We start from the raw sequence: 21,519 nt of genomic DNA, 5'->3' as shown, positions 1-21,519 counted from the left end.
AGATTAACAAGGCCCAGCCATGTGAAAATCTTCAGTAGGGCTTCCGTGCCCCAACACGTGTCCGCCCAAGGCACACAAAAGGGACCGGAGGACAGTCCCTGTTCAAGAATTTCTCTTCTCCCAGACAAGACGCCAAGTATAAAACTTTAGAAAAGAGGAGGAATCCAAAATATTTGGATTTTACGCCAAATAATTCCAAAATTGTAACTAAAGAAAAGGAAAAGGAAAAAGGGGAAAAAAAATTCCAAAATTGCAACTAAAGAAAAGGAAAAGGAAAAGGAAAAAGGGAAAAAAAGAAGAAGAAGAAAACCAACTCGAGGGGGTTAACCAAAGTTCTTTTTTTTTTTTTGGAAGACTTAACCAAAGTTCTTTGTTCAGAATAAATAGCGATACTGGGAACAGGATTAAACATTTAAGCAAAAACCAACTGGAGGGGTTAACCAAAGTTATTTGTTCAGAAGAAATAGCGATACTAAAAACAACATTAAACATTAAAGCAAGCTGGTCTCCTTGGCGTTGTCCTGCAGAGCTTGGTTTTCAACTCTCAGACTTGCAGGTTCAACTCTACCATCAGGTTTTTGCTCTTTCTAACTTTCTTCATTATTATGTGCACGATTATTTCTTTTTATTTGGTTAAAATTGAAGTGTTAATTTGGTGCTTGCGGCTGTCATTATCTCTTCTCTACTAATTAATAAAACACTCATTGTCAACTAAAATTCTATAAAATTATCAGTTTAACCTTCTAATTAAAACAAAACATGAATAAGAAATAATGTAATTTCACACAACCAAATTTTGCTTTTTTTTATTTTCAAAACCTTACCTACATGTAATCCTAACATATATCTAATTTAAAAAAATAAAAAATAAAAAAAATTCTCACTCCCACATTCTCTATCACTCTCTTCCTCTCTCCTTCTATTTCAAAAACAAAAATAAAAAAAATTTCTCGCACACTTTGTGTATGCCCATATGCTAGTTTTGAGTGTGAGAGCTTTTTATTAGGTGATAAAAAGACAATTAAGCTATACTGTTTTCTTGTGTAAATTTGCTTAATTTTTGTATTAATTTCTTAGAGATTTGTAGTATCATGATGCTGTTGAACAGAGATTGGTTAAGAAGAACAAAACAAAAATTTATATCGTCGAATTAAACCTCAACAATTAGTACAAATTAATTGAAAACATTTAAATTTGGTCTACAATTAAGAATACATTTATACCACCTAACAATTCTTTTCGGTGTGCGTTTGAGATTCATTTAAAAAAACGAGGATAAATAAAATACAAAACCATAAACACTAAAATAAGGAAATGTTAGGTTCTCATCCCTCTGTTTTATATTTCATTGATTAAAATCTTATTTCTTTGTAATATTTTATCAAGGTCCTTAGGTTATAATGAATGTCATTATGTCAATAATAAAATATTTACATATTAGCATAATTAAATTAAATTTCTAAAATATATTAATTTAGTATTAGAAACGTTGCATTTGTACTCTTATTAATTTAGTATAAGAAATTTCTAAAATATGAACCCAATTTTTTAATGTAAAATCTATAAATATACCCCTTTTTCAACCTCAAATGTACCCTTATTTTAAAAATATAAAATAAAACATTTTATTTTGTGAAAAACTAAAAAATCTGATAACTGTAAGACGAATTATCAATCTTTGTAAGATTATAGGGAGAAATTAATACTAAAATTTAATATTTTGTCTTTCAGTTAAAGTATTCAAATTAATAAAATTTTATTTTAAGATTTTGGTATAATAAAATTTCAATCAAAATAATGTATCCATATGAATTTTTGGGTACATTACTATATAGCTTATTTACAATTTTTTAACACTATGGATACATTCTTTTGCTATTTATGATTTCATATTATTACATTGTTTTTATTCATTTATTCAATAAAAAATTTTGAAAATTTTTTACTGTAGCCATTTCATATTATTACATTGTAATATAATGAGGGAGTTTAAATCTAGGATTTATATGCCACATATATATACACACACAATATGGGAATATAAATTTCATAAATGTCAAACTTATAGAAATATACATATTAATATTGATATTATGAGGTTGTCAAAGTCAAGGGACTTTGATGAAAAATTGAATACAATTAAAGTTTTAATTAAAGAGTATTCGTGATTAGGGACCAAATCCAAAGTCTCCCCTAAAATACCAAGACCGGTTGCAACCGACCCAAGCATCAAAAGATTAAGTAGTCGAGCGGTCGTGTGACTTGAGCTAGGTGACATTGCTTCTGCTTTAGAAGAAGATATAAATTTCTTTTTACAACGTAATGGCGCGTTTTCAAATTACAGTATCACTCTCCAGCTTCAGTTACTAGGACAGCTTGACGGTGGTGGCCATTTCCATTGCAGTGCACTGCCGTGGTGTGCGAGGCTATCTCCTCCATAGACAAAGCCACCGTAAATATATTTCTTCAAAGGTTTTTACGTAAGTTCATTCATATAGACTTCAGGCACATGTTTCCTACCAAATTTCATATTATGGATTGTATTCAACAAGAATTAATTCGATATGCCGAAAACTGGCTCATGTGTTGTTTTTCTGTTACTTTCTTTATAGTGATATTCTAAAATTCAGGACAACTTTGTTATCATCATATTGTAGTTTGAGCTCTCTAGATCAAGAAAGGATACTCCGTTTATTTCAAATATAAAATGGTTCTATTTTTCGGATCCACAATTCTTTAAATTTCGATACAAAGGGTTAATAAATTGCTGAGTTATCAAAGAACTTGTGTGGCTTTGTACATATTTGTAATTTTGTATAAGCTTCCTTTGAAATCTGAATTCTGAACCATATAATTCAGTTTAATCAAGCTTTAATATTCACCCGAAACCTTGCAATTCCATGACATATAATAGTTGAACAAAAAAATTTCTTTGTTTTTTAATTGCTGATTCGTGGTTTACCATCTACCATCTAGCAAGCTAATGACTGACTCAATTCAATCCAGGCTGCCCCAAAACTGCAAACCTGGTATCATTCCAATTTAGCTACCTCGGGTGAGGGGAAAACGGAGTTTCTTTTGACTTTTCAAGGAAGTATTTGCGTTTGCTTGCACTGAAGGATTAGGTATGTGAACATCTGATTGTACTTGGTTTAGTTTTTCCTTTGTGCTGATAACTCTGCTATTTTACTTTCTTCTGAGACTTATTTTGTTTAATTTTTTGAGTCAGAAATGGCTTTAGGTATGAAGGAATGGATAGAAAAGATACTGGAGCCGCTGAAGAACGATGGTGTAACAACAATCGTTCTTGATGGTATGCGTGGAGCATGGAAAACGTGGACGGCAAGAGAGATAAGCATGAAGAGAGACTCAATCCATGACAGTCTATGGGTGTATCTGAATAAACAATATGACGGCAGCTCTCTACTTGAGAACATTGCCGGCCAGCTATCTCTAATCTCTATTCATGAGGAATATGATGGCGACGAGGAGGAGAAGAAGGAGGAGAACATGAGCTTGGAAAATTTGAAACAGAGAATAGCCATCAAGCTTGAAGTATTGATATCCGCAGCACATGAAGAAAACAAATATTTTCTACTAATTCTGGATGATGTTCCTTACGAGCAGTCTGTGACAGACATTATCTCAGAACTGGAGAAGCTGCGGGGTTCAAATCATATGAGTTCTTTTAAGGTTTTAATAACTAGAGATGAAGGTGACAAAAAGCACACTGCAGAGGAGGAGTGCACCACAGAGGAGGAGCGCACCAAAGAGGAGCGCACCGCAAAGGAGGAGCACGGAGCAATTCAGACCATCCACACATGGCTGCACAGCATAAACGTAGATCAATTGTCTACACAAGAGTCCAAGCTTTTATTGAAAGAAAATATCAAGAAAGTAATTTCCGACTCTCCGGGCTTTGAAATGTTATCCAAGGTGATTGTGGAGATGAGAAAGTCCATGCCTAGTGAAATCATCGCAATAGCAAAAGCATTCAATTATGTTGAACATATTGGTTCTGGGGTTTGGTCATTGGAAAGTGTTTCAGTAGCAGCAGCCGATGATGAGGGAGCTGCAATAAATCTGCTACATCGTGCTTGGTATGACACGTTGCCAAGCGGTGTTCTGGCAGACTGTTTTTGGCATAGCATGCAATTTTTCAGGAATAATGTCTGTCTGCATTACAAAGAGTTGATCACTCATTGGATAATGGAAGGGTATGTTGGATGCATTGATCATATCGAGAAAGCCTATGAGCAAGGACATCGCATTCTGATGGAGCTTATAGATCGTGGCATGCTAAGACGCCAGGAGGATAATATCATGGGAGGAATCTTTTCAAGTATAGCTGATCACCGCCGTCGTGGGTTTACTGGGACTGCAAGCCTGGGATTGGTTAATGTGTTTGCAAATTCCAAGTGGGAAGGTCTTGGGAGGCTCACACACACTGATGGTATGATAAAATCGCCGTGCAGTGCTAAAACCTGGGGAAAAGTCTCTACACTTGTGATGGATGGACGCTGCCTCAGTAGAGAAGTCCCTGAAAAATATTTTCAACCAATGCAGGAGCTCCGGATATTAACTGTATTGAATCCCAGGTTCAGATCTCTACCCTTGTCCTTGACTAGCTTAAAGAACCTTTCTATTCTGGTGCTCAGATGCTGTGATCTCTTGGAGAAAATTGATCGCCTCCGAGAATTTAAAAACTTAAATGTTCTTGAGATATCTGGTGCTACCTGCTTGGAGAAAATCGATGATGATCTTTTCACAGACATGCCTCACCTTCGAAGCCTTAACCTTTCTGGTGCCAATATCAAATCACTACCTGGTTCTCTCTTTCAAAAAACTGAACTACGGTGGCTCATCCTTAGAGGTTGTTCTCAATTGACAGAGCTTCCAAGCTTGAAATCGTTTGAAAACCTCCAGGTGCTTGATCTTCATGGTGCTACATCTTTCAAAAAGTTTCAAGACAAAACCTTTGCTCCGCTTCAGAAACTTCAGTTAATTGATCTTTCCAATTCCCAAATTAGTCGCCTACCTTTTCTTCACAATCTTGGTGATCTCACTCGGCTTCTATTAGCTGGTTGCAGAAGCTTAAAAAGACTGCCCATCTTGAACACACTAACTCAGCTTCAAATTCTTGATCTTTCGGGTGCTACAAGTTTACAAGAAATACAAAAAGAACCATTGGATGGCCTTAAAGTCCTTGATTTATCTCAGACTCAAATTAGTGGTCTGCCTTCAAGTGTAAGCAACCTTTCTGATCTTGTCTTAAGAGATTGTTCTCATCTTGTAAAACTGCCCCCCATAGGAGCAACTAAAGAGCTTGAACAGCTTGACCTTTCCGGCTCAAGAAATCTGGCTGAAATTGAAGACAAATCCTTACAACATATGAGGTTCCTTCGAGTTCTCAACTTTTCGAAAGCCAAAGTAAAAGAATTACCATCTTTGTCCAACCTAGTTAACCTTCGCCAACTCCTGTTAATGGACTGTACGGTTCTAGAGAAACTGCCTGTGATGGAGGGCCTTCTCAGACTCCAGGTTCTCAATCTTTCTGGTTGTGTGGCATTGGTTGATTTGCCCCACCTGAATGCCCTTGAAAAATTAGAGATTCTTGATGTTTCAGGTTGTACGGCATTGAAAGGAATACATGAAAAGTCCTTTGAAAATATGTCATGTATTCGTACACTCAACCTCTCAGACTCTAAAATTGAGTTTCTACCGTCCCTTCCCAAAGCCAGAATCTTCTGTCATCTCATACTCAGAAATTGCAGCAACCTAAAAAAGCTCCCTCCTCTTGAACATCTGTCAAAACTTGAGGAACTTGATCTATGCGGTGCCATTTCTTTAGTTGACTTTGAAGCTGGGTTCTTGGAGCATATGGATGACCTTAGAATTCTCAACCTAACAGGAATCCCACTTACAATGCTACCGTCCATGTCCAGACTCACCAACCTCAGACAACTCGCACTAAAAGGTTGTTCGTCGATGGAAACAGTGCAAAACCTAGAAGCACTAACACTACTTGAGATTCTTGATCTTTCTGGAACAGCAATTGGGAGTCTGCCACCTCTAAACACTTTTAGCAACCTCGTCCAACTCTTGCTGAAAGATTGTTCACGGATAGAAGAGTTGCTGCTGCTAGGATCACTTAGTCGTCTGGAGGTTCTGGATCTTTCAGGAACCAGAATGAAAAAATTTCCCTATGAGATATCTGAATTGACTAATTTAAAGCACCTTTATCTTCCAGACGTGAGGAGTATGCATGATCTGGATGTTGGAAAGATAAAGCGTATACCACAAGAGGTCAACTGGGATCAATGTGGTATCTTTGAGCATGCTGATATCTTTTGTGACAATGACAAACCTTCCATATCTGTAAGTGGAACGGAAATTTTTCAGTTTTTGGACAAAAATCCCAAGGTGTGGGAAACAAAGTTCAAAAAATTTTGTTTCTTTGTAACCAAGAAGCAAGGTGAAGATGGAGATATCATCTTCTGCAAAGATGAAATTGTCAAAGATGTGTACTCAAGCACCAGACACTTGTGTTTTCCTGAAGAGCATGATCGGTCTTTGGAAATCCATGGATCATATGGTCTTCCTCATGGTTTCCCTCATGGTTTCAAAAGTGTCCTCAAGCATTCCGACTGCATATCTTTGGTTGACAATGACATTATAAGTTACCTATCTGATTTAGGTGCTGACGTTGTGGAGGTAATGAAGGGCTGTTGGATAGAGAGATGCAGTAAAATTGAGAGCATTCTCTGTGGAGAAGAGGCAAATGTCAGACTGGGGAGAAGTTTAGAGATTCTATGGGTTTCGAACCTTCCGAAGTTGAGAAGTCTATACAATGGGAATGCGGAACCAGAGTGCTTTAAGAATCTTAAACAGTTGTTTCTAGATTGTTGTCCAATGATTGTGAATGTCTTTCCCTCATCCCAGCTTCCAGAAAACCTCGAAATTCTCCATGTGCAATTTTGTGATAGATTGCAAACTTTGGTTGAATGTGATACACCATCTAAGTATACATTCAAAAAGTTAAGGACACTGTATCTGTTGGAACTGCCAAAGTTGACGAGCATTGGGATTGAATTGCCAGATCAAGTGGATGTCGAAGCTATGGAATGCCCTAAGTTTACGAAGGACCCTCCTGCTATGGTCGACTAGGTGATAAGCTCATATTTATATATATTTTACATCAAATTCACTTGTCTTTTCTTAGTTAGTTCCTTATATTTTTGAGCTATTTACTTTGTTTTTGTGTTTTGTATGATATGTCAAGCAAAGAAAGGAAAAATAGCACAAGTGGGATTTTAAGTAACAAATTCGTCAAAATTGTCTGTGCAGATCAGCTGACTTTGGAAGCAAGCTGTGAACATCTCTGAACGAATTAGAAAATGGGCGATATTTGGTTGGAAAGCCCTGGAAGTCTTCTTTCTCATGGTCTTTACAGCTTGTGATTCGGAGTTTTCTACAAGAAGTTATGACAGAATTAAAAGGAGTTGTTCAGTTACAAAAAAGTCTCATAGGATACTTATTCATAATGTACTTTCCCTTCAATTAAGGGAGTTTGCTTTTCTTGTTATTGTAAATAGATAAGGAGTGTTTTTAAGGAGTGATTCAAGGAGAGTGTTTTATGGATTGATTCAAGGAGAGTGTTTTAAGGAGTGATTCAAGGAGAGTGTTTTAAGGAGAGTGTTTTAATGAGTGTTTCAAGGAGTGATTCAAGGAGTGATGTTTCTTCACTCTCCTCTCTTTTCTTTTCTCTCCTATATAAGTCTTAGGAGAAGAAGGGAAAAAAGACTCAACATGAAAATAGGAGAGACAACATCAAAGAGAGGAGAGGAGGAGGAGTCTTCAACCTTGAGCCGTTTCTAGGTTCTATCCTTCTTAACTTTTTATGTTTAATTTAGATTGTTTTTCAGTTATGATGAACACGTGTAACCAAATTTTTAGTAGTTAGGGGTTGTTTTGAAGCCCCTAATATCATTGCAAGTTTGTTATGACATTTCGTTGGAATTATTTTTATGAATGGATGAAATTGGTTCACTACTTATGTCATTGATGAATTCTTTATATGTTTTCTATGGATGCATACTTAGTAAACATTTCTAGGATTATAAAACTATGAATATATGTGTATCTACCCTTGTCGAATGAGGACCTACATATGTTATAGAGTAGTACTTGTTAATTGCGATTAACATGTGAACCAATTTCTGGGATAAGTAAGACAACGCTAGTACTTACGATGCATTGTGATTACTCAAACTCTTTTCGTTCTTAATGATTTCTACTTGTTAAATTTTTACTTGTTAAATCTATGAACACTCTAGATTGCATGCTAGGGACTAAGTTAAGTTGAAAACGTCATTCTCTTAACATACTACATAAGAAAGAGTAATAGGTTGAGTTCTAACATTGAGCCAACTTGAGCATCTTCATCCAGAAATAAAAGGAATTTGAATGAAATATAACATGCTTGCATGATTATTTGGTGGTGGATAGCAATTCCCATAACTCGTTTTTCTTAATTTGTGAACTACTTAAAATCTGTTTCTGTCCTGTTTTTGTGCAATTTAATTTTAATAGCAAATCAACTCCAAAAATATCAAACTTTTGTGTCAGTGTAGCTTTGTGTGTCTAGTGTCTGCATATAAAATTTCGTAGACTTTAAATAAGTGTAAGTCGGTCTAATAATTATTTAACGGTGGCTGGTCAGTAGGGACAGTAACCTAGTTTTTGTGACATTTTAAGTAGTTAGATAAGACAATCTTCTGCGGGAAAGACCCTTATTTTCATATGCTATAATTGACAAATCTTAGCGTCAATAAGGAAAATCAATAGGACATTTGTGTGCTACTTTGTGGTGTGCTTTTAATCCTATCACTAGGTCTACAAGTAATCCTCAACCGGGGCAAGTTTCCAGATGCAATTTATGTTTTGTTTGTGATTTGATTCTACTATGTAATTGAACTGGTTATCTGTGCGACTAATCATACATTAATCAAGCCATATATAGTTAACTTCAGATTTTCACAAAGAAAAATACAATTTTAGATGCACTGCACGGAATGTTCTCCCCCTATCAGCAGGCACTTTTGGATTCTTTGCTTAGGTGACAAGTAAGAATAACAACTTTTAAGTAATAAATAACGAAAGCTTTACCGAGCATGGCTTATAAGATTTATGCTAACATATATATATATATATGACACATCACGAATACCAGGATAGGTACGTGTTGGCCGACACTTGAGGGTGACGAAAGTCATTTATTGAGTGCAAATGCTAAAAACAAGGGATAGATAAGACTTATAAATATAAAAGAATAAAGAATAAGCATTTAAGAAACGTGTTCAGAGCATACAACTAACTAGAACACTAAAAAAATAATATAAAATTGAATGAACAAAGGATGGATCATACACCGAGAGAACTCGAAGATGCCGATGCGGAAGTTCCTTGACGCCAGGATTGTATGCCTCGATTCTAAGTCCTGAAGGGGGCACAAAACAAACATGAATGAACTAAGTTTATATATATAAAATAAAACAGTTATCAACATACTAACCCCCAGGTTTTATAAAAACACATATATCATGATAAAAATAGGTTTTCCGAAACCTAGCATGTCGTGCAATGTCTCAAAACATATCTCGTATATATCGTAATCACTAGTAAATGTCCAATATCCCTTCAGGCCCCATGCCAGCTCCTTGTCTATGTGCCAATTGCCAGAGGAAAATCACCCCAGGCCTGGTGCCAGCTCCCCGTCCCTATGCTAATAGCCAAAGGAAAACCATCTTCAGGCCATGCCAACATCGTACCCTCGCTCATGACGGAATTTATCACTCATTCCGTAGCGAAATAGGGACCACTAGGTAAGTACAAAACCATTGAACATATATATAATTGGAAAGCATCTTCATAGTATAAAGTCATCCATCATCTATACTATAAAGAAGTGTTCGAAACATGTTCTAAATATTATATCGTCATCCATCAGATATCCTATAAAGAACATGGGTTATACGAAAAATAGTAATAATTCAAAATAGTCTCAGTAAGCATGTTATTTCAAAGCGTTTCACAAAACGTAATAATTAACTCATGCTTTTCATGTATGCATTTCTACTATTAAAACATGCATTTTTAGAAGGGGTCCACTCACAAATACTTAACCGCCGAAGAGCCATGCAAACTAGCGAACACGGAATTGTCACAAATAATTGCCCCTAAGCACATAAAGGGTCCCATTAATAAAACTATATTATAACAATTGAATTTGCGAAAACGAACGTCAAAAAAGGATTCAGGACATCGAATTACCCCAAGAAAAGTCCCGGTTAATTTTCCAAAAAGTCAACAAAAGTCAACAGGGAAATATTTTTAGAATATTCCGTCTGATGGGCTGGAGGGTTTGGGCCGAAGGACCCTAGGGTTTTTGAGCTTAGGTCCATGCTTCACACGGCCCAGGGGCCTTAGTTCACTTAGGGTTTTGGGTTAGGTTTTAGACAGTGTATTAAAACGCGGTCTGTGTAGCCGCCTAGGCACTAGGCGTCGGGCTGCCGTCGCGATTATTTAAAAAATGTTCAGGAAATCGACAAGGGTATTAGGCGGTGCCTAAGCAGCCGACTAGGCGGGCTAGGTGCCAGGCTAAGCGGCCTCCACGGCGGTTCTGTTAAAATATTTCGTTTCACTACACCATGAGGGTGACGAACGAGAAACCGAGAGAGCGTGAGGGAAGAGTAAACGTGTGAGAGATATGTAGAAGGAATTGGAATAACAATGCAATTGCAAGAAAAAAAAATGAGAACTTTGACCTGAAAGCCCAGATTTCTTCTCCAAAGAGGATTGCTTCGCTGTGCTTGAGGAAATTGACTGGACTCATGATTAGGTTTTGGAAAATTATATAGAGCAAGAAGATGGAAATTAGGCGGAGAGTTAGGGAATCAGGCGGAGCAATCGAAGAAGAATGGAGGGATAGGAAACGAGAAACTTAATTAGGTGGAGAAGATGGGGAATTCTGGTGGAGCAATAGAAGAAAAATGGGAGGGAGAGGAAACGAGAAACCCCAAATTAAGGGCCTTACCGATTTCCAATGTGTCAAAAGTCACTGCCCTCTGTCAAAAGCCATCCCTCCTGTTAGATCAAATTCCAAGACGTCAAAAGGAAGGCACTAGGCTTATGAATTATATTTAAAAACGTTACCTACTCCCATTATTAAACAAATACATTATATATTATTATCTACTCTCTTTTTTTTTCAAATTATGTACTTAAAATTCTTTACATTATATATATATATATATATATATATATATATGTTCTTTTTTTTTTTTTAAATAACGTGTTACATTACCTATATATGCTTACTGTTTTTTAAATATTGAACATGTTGGATGGATGTACTTTGTGTATTCTTCTACTATCATTTTACATTTTATCATTATTCTATTATTCATACAAGTATAGTTTGCTTTTATGGTAAATAGGCAATTATTTACAAGATATATAATAAATTTACATAAATCCACCTAGGCGCCCGTCTAGACCCCGCCTAGCCTCCTAGGCACTAGGCCCCTACCCACTGCCCGACTGGTGCCTAGCGTTTTTTAGAACCTTGGTTTTAGAATTAGAAAATTGGGTTGGGTATAGGTAAATGGGCTAAGGGGTTTAGGCCTAAAGGATTTTGGGTTTCTAGGTTAATGGGTTAGGGAATTGGGTTGATAAAAGGGCCTAGGGTAATTAATTGGGTTTGGGCTTAAAAGGGTCACGGGTTGGGCTGGAGGCCCGTGGGTTTTGGACTGGTTTCAAAGGACTTGGGTCGGGTTGACCCATTTTTAGGCCAATGAATTGGCCCGTTTCTGGGTTGATTTTCCAAGGCTCATAACTTCTTCGTTGCTCATCCAAATCAAGTGATCCAAACATGAAAGTTGTAGCACTCGACGAGATGAAGAGATTGATACCCTGCATACCGGCCAACTAGCTGTAGTTTGGCCGGAAAACACCTCGAAATGGGAGGTGCTCGCAGGAAAACTGCGTTTTTGGCCTAAGGTTTAGACAATTTTCAAAGTTTCGTAACTTCTTCGTTTCTTAACCAAATTGGGTGATTCAAAAGCAAAAATGTAGTTAGGAATGTGGAGAAGATATTCATAGCAAGTGAGGACCGAGTGGTGGCCAGAGTTGGCTGGAAAATGGCTTGAAAGATGGCCAAACGACCACGGCCAAGGAAATTTCCAGATTTGCACAGTGACTTCCCTTGAGCTTTCTGAGTTCCTACACCATCAAAATCACCCAAAAACTTACTAACCGTGAACCTAGACATGATCTAAAATGATAGGGACCAATTTCGAGGCTTAGCTTCGTCGGAAATGTGAGAAACTCGACGAGGAAGCTGATGAATAGTGTCGGCCGAGGGTGAGGAAAAGGTTTGGGGTGTTTTCTGGGTTCATGGGTTCGCCTAGAGGAGAGAGGATGGTGGTGGAGGGTTGACGTTGTTGTTGTTTGTTGTGGAAGGCCCTTAGAAGGGCTGTTTTTAGAGAGAGCCGAGAAGAAGAGAGTTGCGAGAGGGAGAGTGAAAGAGCACACAGAAAGGAGAAGAGAAAGAGATGAGAGGCAGGAAGACACAAATCAGGGGGTGGGCTCCTTGGGCTCACCAATTAAGACCCAAAAATCAATTTTAAAAGAAAAAAAAATCTAGCCGAAGGTGAAATTTCACAAAAATATCCCCTTTGTTCCGATAAAATCGGGACGGGTTGTTACAATATATATTAGCAGAGAGCACACACTTTGTGTGTGTGTGAACAATTTCTCTTAATAAGTGCATATTTTTTTTAATATTACATAATTACTGTTTTGTCCTCTTTATGTAAATATTATGCATCAAAAGTGAGGGTAAAATTGGAAAAATATGATTGTTATTATCTAAAAAAAAGGGTAAAATAGGAAAAATAGGGATATGGTTGTTATTTTGTCAAAAGGTACAAAATTACTATTTTTCCCTCATCATGTCAACATTGTGTATTCAAAAGTGAGGGCAAAATTGGAAGAAAATGGGGCAAAAAGTTGACAAGCCCTCTTCTCTTAGTAGAATAGATATATTTGTGTGTGTTTTGTGTGTACTTCTGAAGGAAGATCAATGGAGCTTCAACATTTTAGTCACAAGCATCCATTGATCTTCAAGGAAAAGCAGAAAAATGTCCAACATAACTTCTGCAATGCGTGTGAAGACAGCGTGCTAGGCCCTAGCTACATTTCCTACCAATGTAGTGGTGTTTTCCCCTTCATTCTCTATAAATCATATGCAGAGCTACCCTCAAACTCTGCATCCATTGCACCCCAAACACCCACTTATTCTTACCATAGAACAATGTTGTTGTGTTGCATGTGGCCAAAACTCTAACAACTCCAGCTTCTCTCTTATAGGTGTTCCGAGTGTAATTCAACCTCAACCTCAAGTGTACTTCCAATCCACGCATGATACTAAAAGACTTTCACGACCACAAATTCACCATCCTACAGAATAAAATGAAATCTAAGTGTGATGTCTGTGGTGAAAATTTGACTGAAGACTACGAGTTCGACTCATTTTGCTTTTGCAACAGATGCTACATGTTTAGTATCTGCCAGCTCTTCGTCCATAGGGACTGCACGTCAATACTACGACACATGAAAATAGCCCCCCACAACACGCCCTCATGCTCACCTGGTTTTTTTAACACACTTTCCCCCAAGACCAATTATGTAGGCTCTGCCATAAAAACATGGGAAAAGCCACGCTGTTTATTGTTGGCAACACTGCACTTATGCTTCCCAAGATAGATGCGCGACAAATGAGGGTTTCTTGACTGAAGCTACTTATATAAAAGAAGAAAATCATGAACCCAGTGATGACACAACCATCAAAACCATTAATGATCATAAGTCATCCACATCCAACAATCTGATACCGGGGAGCCCTTGCAGATCATCAACGTGGGAGTTTAGGAGAGGAGGACCCAAAATCTGAATCAGCCCAACAGCGGATACAGCACTTCAGTCAAGATCAACATTTATTCGCCTTAAGTGATGAGGTTGCAGAGGATGAAAGAAATATTACTTGTGACGGTTACAAGCAACCCATTACCAATGCCTTCTATAGGTGCACACAGCGATAAGAGTATTACTTGTGATGGTTACAAGCAACCCATTACCAATGCCTTCTATAGGTGCACACAGCGAGAAAAGTCATGTAATTTCTTTCTCCACAAAAGATGTGCTCAATTACCTCAACAGATGATTCACCCAATTCACCGACACCAGCTCACACTCCTCCCAAAGTCTCCGTTTACTGACAACAAGTTTCAATGTTACATGTGCGGGCCATAAACCAAGGGTTTCGTACCATTTTAAGAAATATGTCTTCTTTGTTGACCTCAATTGAATCTCGGCTTAAGACTGTTACGCATGAGGCTCACGAGGACCCCCTCCACTCCAACAAAGAAAGTACATGCTCTTGTCAAGGTTGTGGTATATCTCGTAGCCTTTTCTCTTCAGTTGTATGAAATGCGACTTCCATCTCTATATTTCATGTGTAAAACTACCTAAAACCGCTAGGCACAGATATGACACTCATTTTCTCAAGCTCACCTATGGTACTCAACTTAGTTACAAAGATGAATTTGACTATTTCTTTCGAAGTGCATATGGAAACAATCCAAGTGATGATGACGAACATTACTGTGAAATGTGCAAAGGAAAGCGAGATCCAAAACATTGGTTCTACTACTGCGCAGAGTGTGAGTTCGATTGTTCTCCCGAATGAGAAAGGACCATTGCACCCAGAACCCCACCCCATCTCCCCGCGAGTCCCCCTCTACCAAGTTGAGGAACTAAGCCAGTACCCGCTAAAGACAATTAACGAAAACGATAGGCCGGAACTGTATCAAACTTGTTGACAAGGGAAAGAGTGCCCTACCTTGTAAGGCAGGTGGCAAACCCACCCAGCTTTTGGTCTTCGAATGCCATTGTGTAATCTGATAAACAACACACTCCGCACAGCCCGTTAGGAGGAAATTCAAACATCTTATCCTCACAACCTCTCCCGCAAAAATCTCTTGATTCCTTCGAAGATGTTGTTCAGTCATAGTCTTGCTATTACTAGAATTTTATAGTTTTGGATTATGTATTTATCCCTTGCATTATCAGTTTGTTATACAAGAGTTTGTTCAACTTCAAACTCTTCTTTGTAACCTCTATATAATGATGAATATACAGAAGCAAAGATTATTGAGCAGAACTATATTCAATCTTCACTTCCTTCGTCCTATGACTCAAACGCATTTCGAAACCCTCACGGCTTTATCCCCTGTAAACACCATCTCCTACCCCCAACGTGGCAATATTTCTTACTATAAAATTGGATCACAACAATTATCCTTTATGGCGTGCACAGTTCATCCACTTCTTTGAAGCCGTGGCCTGCTTTGTTTCGTCAAAGGCACCACTATCTGTCCTCCAGCCTTCATGTCTAATGATGAAGGGATCCAGCATGATCAGCTTGTTCTCTCATGGTTGGCGAGCTCTTGGATGCCCAATGCTCTCTCCATTAGAAAGGTATGCATCTTCCTCGCATAACAGGGTGGTTCAGCTTCGTAGGGGAGCTTATGAACCTGAGTCATGGTGACCTTTCCATCAGGGAGTTTTTTAACGGAATCAACTTGTTGGCTAATCAGCTTGCCTTCGTGGCTCACCCATCACTGATGATGATTTAGTTGCTCTAATTATGAACAATGTGGGTCTTCAGGCTCGTGAAACGCCCATTTCCTATGATGCTCTTGAAGCGTTGTTGCTTAGTGTTGAATGTTAACAGTTGACGTTACTCTTCCTGGTGATTCTGGAATCACCACCATAGCTGCGACTTATGGTCACCGTGTCTCTGCAAATCCTTCCCATGGAGGTTCTTTATCTTATCCCTATAGAGGCTCTTTCTTTGGTTCCCGTGAAGGTTCTTTGGTGGTTCTTCTTCAAGCTCTAATCCATGCCCTGGTCTCTTGGGTGCTACTCCCAACAGCTTGCCATCCTCCACCAAGGATCGTTTCATGGGTAGTAGGATTCAATGAGATATGTTGAATGTATAGACACTTGACCCTTGATTGTTTTAATCGCACGTATTCCCAATGCACATCTTCTGACCTACGCTGCCCAAACTCTTCTCATGCTCCACTTATGCAACCCGCTACAATGTGGCTCCTGGACAGATAGTGGAGTTGTCGACGAAAGAAAGCAGGCCATGTCTTCGAAAAAAGTGGGATAAATTGTGCATGCCATAAGGGTTTGGAAATGTGCTTAAGTCGTAGGACAAAGGAAGGATGATACCAATATAGAAAAGTGAAGATTGAATATAGTTTTGCCCAAGAGCAGCATAGAGAATGGGCGTTTCACGAGCCTGAATGGATGCAAAAGTATTTTCATACAACGAACTTGTTCATAATTGTAGCAAATCTTCATCAGGGATGGGAGAACCAGAGAGGGTGAGTTGATTATGTACAAATAATCTGTGATGGAAAGGTCACCACAGCGCTGGTTCATGAGCTCCCCACAGAGCTGAACCACCTTGTTATAGCCATCAATCAAAAAAAGCATGCCACAACTTCGAATAAGTAGGATGAATTGCGTTGTTGCGGTCTAATTTTATAGTAAGAAAAATGGCCTTGTTGGGGTCTAATTTTATAGAAAATTGGCCACGTTGGGGTGAGAGATAGTGTTTGCAGCATTTAAAGCCATGAGGGTTTGGAAATGTGTTTGAGACGTAGGACGAAGGAATGATGATACCAAGATAGAAAGTGAAGATTGAAGCTCTGATGCCAAGATAGAAAGTGAAGATTGGATATTGTTTTGCAGCTTTTGCTTGATAATCTTTGCTTCTGTATATTCATCATTATATGGAGTTTACAAAGAAGAGTTTAAAGTTGAACAAACTGATAATACAAGGGACAAATACATTATCCAAAACTATAAAACTTGTCTTTGAAGAAGAATATTGCGACTCTCATAGCTCTTCCCACTTCCATTCATAAAATCTCAGGTCTCCAATCCATGAAATATTGTGTGTGCATGTATTTATATGAAATATGTTTGTCCATTTGTACCAACTTTTATTCTACAGCTAGCTTGTTTTACTCAACAAACCCTCCCTGTGAAATTCCGTCCCCGAATTTCACTATTTAAAGGTACGTATTTTCGTATTATTAATTGCAACACATTTATATGTACAACGCATGTTTTTTTTATGAGAAGCCCTCGATCGCATATTGTTGGAAATAATAATAATAATAATAATAATAATAATAATAATAATAATAATAATGTTAATGTTAAGAAATTGAGCTGCCAAATGGCAGCTAAAGAAAGAAAAAAAGGGGGGAAGAAAGGGGAACCAATCAGAATTAAGGATGGGGTCGGATTGAGCAAGGGAGAGAGGAGAGGAGAGTTGCAGGAGGGTAGAAAAGAGAGAGGTGGCCGAATGGGGAGAGGAGAGAGGAAGGATGGTAACCAATGGAGAGTGAAAGCAAGGAGGAAAGGGAGAGAAGGGAGGAACACAGGATCCCGAAGGATCCGGTTTTGACCCGTCGGCCAAACCCGGTTAGTTAGCCAATTCCGGCGATTTTTCACCCTTTTTTCCGACGAATTGGGAAGAGCCACCGCTCCAAATCATTATCTTGACCCTTCCTCTACCATTCCCACACAAAATTCGGGGAGCTTGGGTTCGAAATTGTGGAGATTTGCACCGGTGGGTGCGACGGGATTCGGGGCGGCGATCTATCAAATTCAAAGGTAACTCCATCAACTAACACCACAAAAATAATTCCCTCAACCTCAGGAACAAAGCCCAAGCAGTGTTGGAGGCGTCAGAGTTCGATTGGAAACCGAATCAAAGCACACCCTTTTCTAGGGTTTCGGCGGGTTTGAGTGAAATTGAATTGTTTCCCTGCCAAATTGGACTTGGCCCAGGTATAAAGTTTGCTCTACTCTTTGAGATCTTCATTTCTGTAATTTTTGGTAATTTTTAAAAATAGTTGAATTTTCTGACAAGTTGGGGCGGCCGACCGCCACCCGTGGCAGCGCGTGCGGCGGCGGCGGCCTAGCCGGTGGGCCGATGATGTCCTTTTAAGTTCACTTATATGCCTTGGTTTCATAAGTGATATCCTTGTGATATGGTTTGATTGTTTGAACCTAATTTCATTACGATCCGTGGTTAGGTCAAAAATATGATTCGACGATCTGACCGTTGGATCGTCACCAAACCTTAATGTGTGATAGAACATAATATTTTTGGATCATAGAAACTTACCGATCGAGAATCCGACGTACAGATCTTGCCTAATTGGATTTCTAAGTTTGTAAAATTAAATGTCGATCGTCACTTGAATTTTGAAATTGGCGGAGATCCGACCGTCGAATCATGTTGAGATTTTAGTATGTTGTTATTTGTGCATAATGTGGACTTTGGAAAGTTACAGATCGGAAATCCGAGGTGCAGATCTTCTGAATCAAATTACGTAAGTTTATGGACCATACTGTTGATCGAGAGTTGACTTCTGGTCAACATGTCATGAAGCGTCCTACTTACTAAAATTAGTACTATGGGAGACTTAAGTGAAGTCTAGTGGGACTACATTGGTTGGAGAGTGACTTGAATACTTGTGATATTGTTTATTATCTTAATTTCTTATATTGGTATCAATTGTGAATATGAATTGGTCTTATAAATAGGATTTCTATTGACATATGATCTATATATATATAGCCATAGACTTATGTTTATTAAACATGAATTGGCTTGTGTACGGGTGATGATTGTGATATATGTGCGTTTAATTATCTTTTAGTAATGTGAAAGGTAAGTTCGATAAATGTGGTGATAATGTGATCGTATATTCCTATTAGAAGTATTCTGTAGAACTTATATGCTTGTGTGACATATTAGTTGGTCGCCACGAGAAGTGAATATGGTAAGTGACTACGTTGTAATTATGGAGATGATGAGGTTTAGATATACCTGGTACATTTGGTAGGTATCATATGCTTGCTTGGATTCCGTTAAGTGATGGTCCGGAATCCCTTCTATTCTGTGATTCCGTTGAGTGATGGTTCGGAATTATATGCTTGGTTAGATTCTGTTGAGTGATGGTCCGGAATTCCTTTTTACTTCGCGATTCCGTTGAGTGATGGTCCGGAATCGTATCTTGGTTTGGATTCCGTTGAGTGATGGTCTGAAATCCCTCCTACTCCGCGATTCCGTTGAGTGATGGTCCGGAATCGTATCCCAATTTGGATTTCGTTGAGTGATGGTCCAAAATCCCCTTTGGTGTCCTAGTTCCGTTGAGAGGTCCGGAACCCGATGTTGATGGATTTCGTTGAGTGGTTCGAAATCGCATCATTTGAGACAGCTTCAAAGATGTAGACTTCGGCCGAACTGTGTCGCTCTAGCCCTGCAATTCGATGAATTGTATGTGTTATTGATGATATGCTGACTGGCATTATTGATTGATGTGACAATTGGATGGTGTTGGAATGCATATGTGTGGATGAGTGATGATATGAATAGAGATTAATATTGTGCCTTGTTAAATGCTCCTTGAGGTGCTACATAATTGATTTGTGGTATTATGATGAGATACAGTGGTTTATGTGATGAATGTTCGAGTGTAGTGAAAGGACGAACTACGAATGGCTTGATCCCTAATAAGGGTACGTAGGCAGTCTAATGAGGAGGTTAGATGCAGCCATAACGTATACGGAAAAATGACTATGCGATTCGATTCTTGAGTTGTGATTTGCCATATTCTGGAGACGGGGTATGTTGAGATACAGGTATTTGGTAACGTCACGTGTCGATCCTGGATGTATGTCAGGATCGGGGCGTGACACTCCCTCCCTGGGTTTATGTATATATATAGAACCTCTCTCTAAAGGGATTCTCAATTTTTTTTCTTTTCTTGAAAAAAAAAATACTTGGCCATTCATAGACGAATAGGAACTCCCACTCAAAATTGTTCGTTGTCAATTTATAGAACTTCGAGTTTATAATTAGAACTGTTTATATTATAAATCACCCTATAAATATCGCCTATGCAAAAAATCAATTAAAACTAAGGTCGTTTAGTCATCAAACTATTTAAAAACAAATGAACGGTATTGGTAAAAGCATTACAAATTGTCTATGTATTTGTTACAATATATTGACTAAACGACCTTAGTTTTAATTTATTTTTTGCAGAGATGATCTTTACATTGTAATTCATAGTATGAACGGTTTTAACCATAAGCACAAAGCTTTATGATTAAAACTTAAGAGTTTTGAGTAGGAGTTCTACTCATTTTTGAATAGCCAAGTATTGTTTTGTTGAAAATAGGGTCTAGTTGTGGGACCCACTATACATCAAATTTCAACGATCTAAACCGTCTATTGATAGTTATCCAAAAAAAAAAACCGTCTATTGATTAGATCTCTATTCATAGATCATCATGGAAAAAAAATCAATTTAATCCGAAACTATTTACCTATTTAATTTAATTATTACAATGAAATTTCAATGTTTCTTAGAAGATAGTGTTTGTCAATTTCTTTGAACTCAATTAAATGTATTTGGATAATATTTTGCAAGGATGATCTATAAAATGCAACATGAAAAACAAATTGTTCAAATTGTTGAAATTCGATAGGTGTGGACCCCATAACTAGTCATCATAAAAAAAAAGCTTTTTAGCCAAAATGGTCCCTGAGATTTGCATAACACATCACTTTGGTCCCTGACATTAAAAATCAATAGAAATGGTCCCTGAGATTGTCTACCACCCATTATTTTGGTCCTTCCGTTAAAAACTCCTTTAAGTGGTCTAGGAGCTCATACCGGAAACCAAGATTTTTGGTCGGAAGTTTGAGCAATTTTCAAAGCTTCGTAACTCAATCGTTTCTTAACCAAATTTGATCCATAATATATCAAAATGAAGATAGAAAAGTGTTGAACAAGATTATAGCTATTTGGAAGCCCAATGGTTGCCCGAGATGGCCAAAAAATAGCCTGAAAGGTGACTGGTCCACTGGAAAACTGGAAAACACACCGGAAACTGGGTAGACTTTAAACGTTCATAACGTTTTCAATACTCAAGGAAATCGAGTGATTCAAAAATGAAAATCATACTTCTCAACAAGATGAAGAGAATGGTACCTTTTTTCGATAGCTAACTCACAGTGTTTTGGCCAGAAAATGGCTCGAAAGTGGCTAACTCGATAAGACCAAGACAACCACTTTCGAACCGTTTTCCAACAAAACCACGACTAGTTAGCTATTGAAAATCTACCATTCTCCTTGTCTCATAGAGAAGTATGATTTTCGGTTTTGAATCACTCGATTTTGTTGAGTATTGAAGAAGTTATGAACGTTTAAAATTTACACAATTTCCGACGAGTTTTCCAATTTTCTCGCGAACTAGTCACCTTTCAGGATATTTTTCAGCCAAACCACAGAA

The 21,519-nt window shown here is 38.0% G+C and overlaps 1 protein-coding gene across 9 annotated transcripts; it reads left to right on the top strand.

Annotated features, from left to right (window-relative positions):
• Positions 1–408: 408 nt before the first annotated feature.
• LOC126600704 (putative disease resistance protein At4g19050) lies at positions 409–8,052 on the top strand. Of its 9 annotated transcripts, XR_007615551.1 has the most exons (6): positions 409–574; positions 2,173–2,480; positions 3,007–3,125; positions 3,230–7,167; positions 7,348–7,604; positions 7,657–8,052. XR_007615551.1 is itself a non-coding variant. In XM_050267326.1 (5 exons), exon 4 carries the CDS (start codon positions 3,232–3,234, stop codon positions 7,165–7,167), a length of 3,936 nt encoding a protein of 1,311 aa, XP_050123283.1. In that variant the 5' UTR covers positions 409–574; positions 2,405–2,480; positions 3,007–3,125; positions 3,230–3,231; the 3' UTR covers positions 7,348–8,052. The 9 variants fall into 9 exon arrangements, 8 of the variants coding, with proteins under 8 accessions (XP_050123283.1, XP_050123282.1, XP_050123279.1 ...); XM_050267326.1 differs by having other exon boundaries at positions 2,405–2,480; positions 7,348–8,052; XM_050267325.1 differs by having other exon boundaries at positions 2,358–2,480; positions 7,348–8,052.
• The last annotated feature ends 13,467 nt before the right edge of the window (positions 8,053–21,519 follow it).

The sequence above is a fragment of the Malus sylvestris genome, chromosome 14 (genome assembly GCF_916048215.2).
Source record: "Malus sylvestris chromosome 14, drMalSylv7.2, whole genome shotgun sequence".
Classification (NCBI taxonomy): Eukaryota; Viridiplantae; Streptophyta; class Magnoliopsida; order Rosales; family Rosaceae; genus Malus; species Malus sylvestris.
Note: the sequence above shows the minus strand (reverse complement) of the source record. Positions and strands in the feature narration are given on the sequence as shown.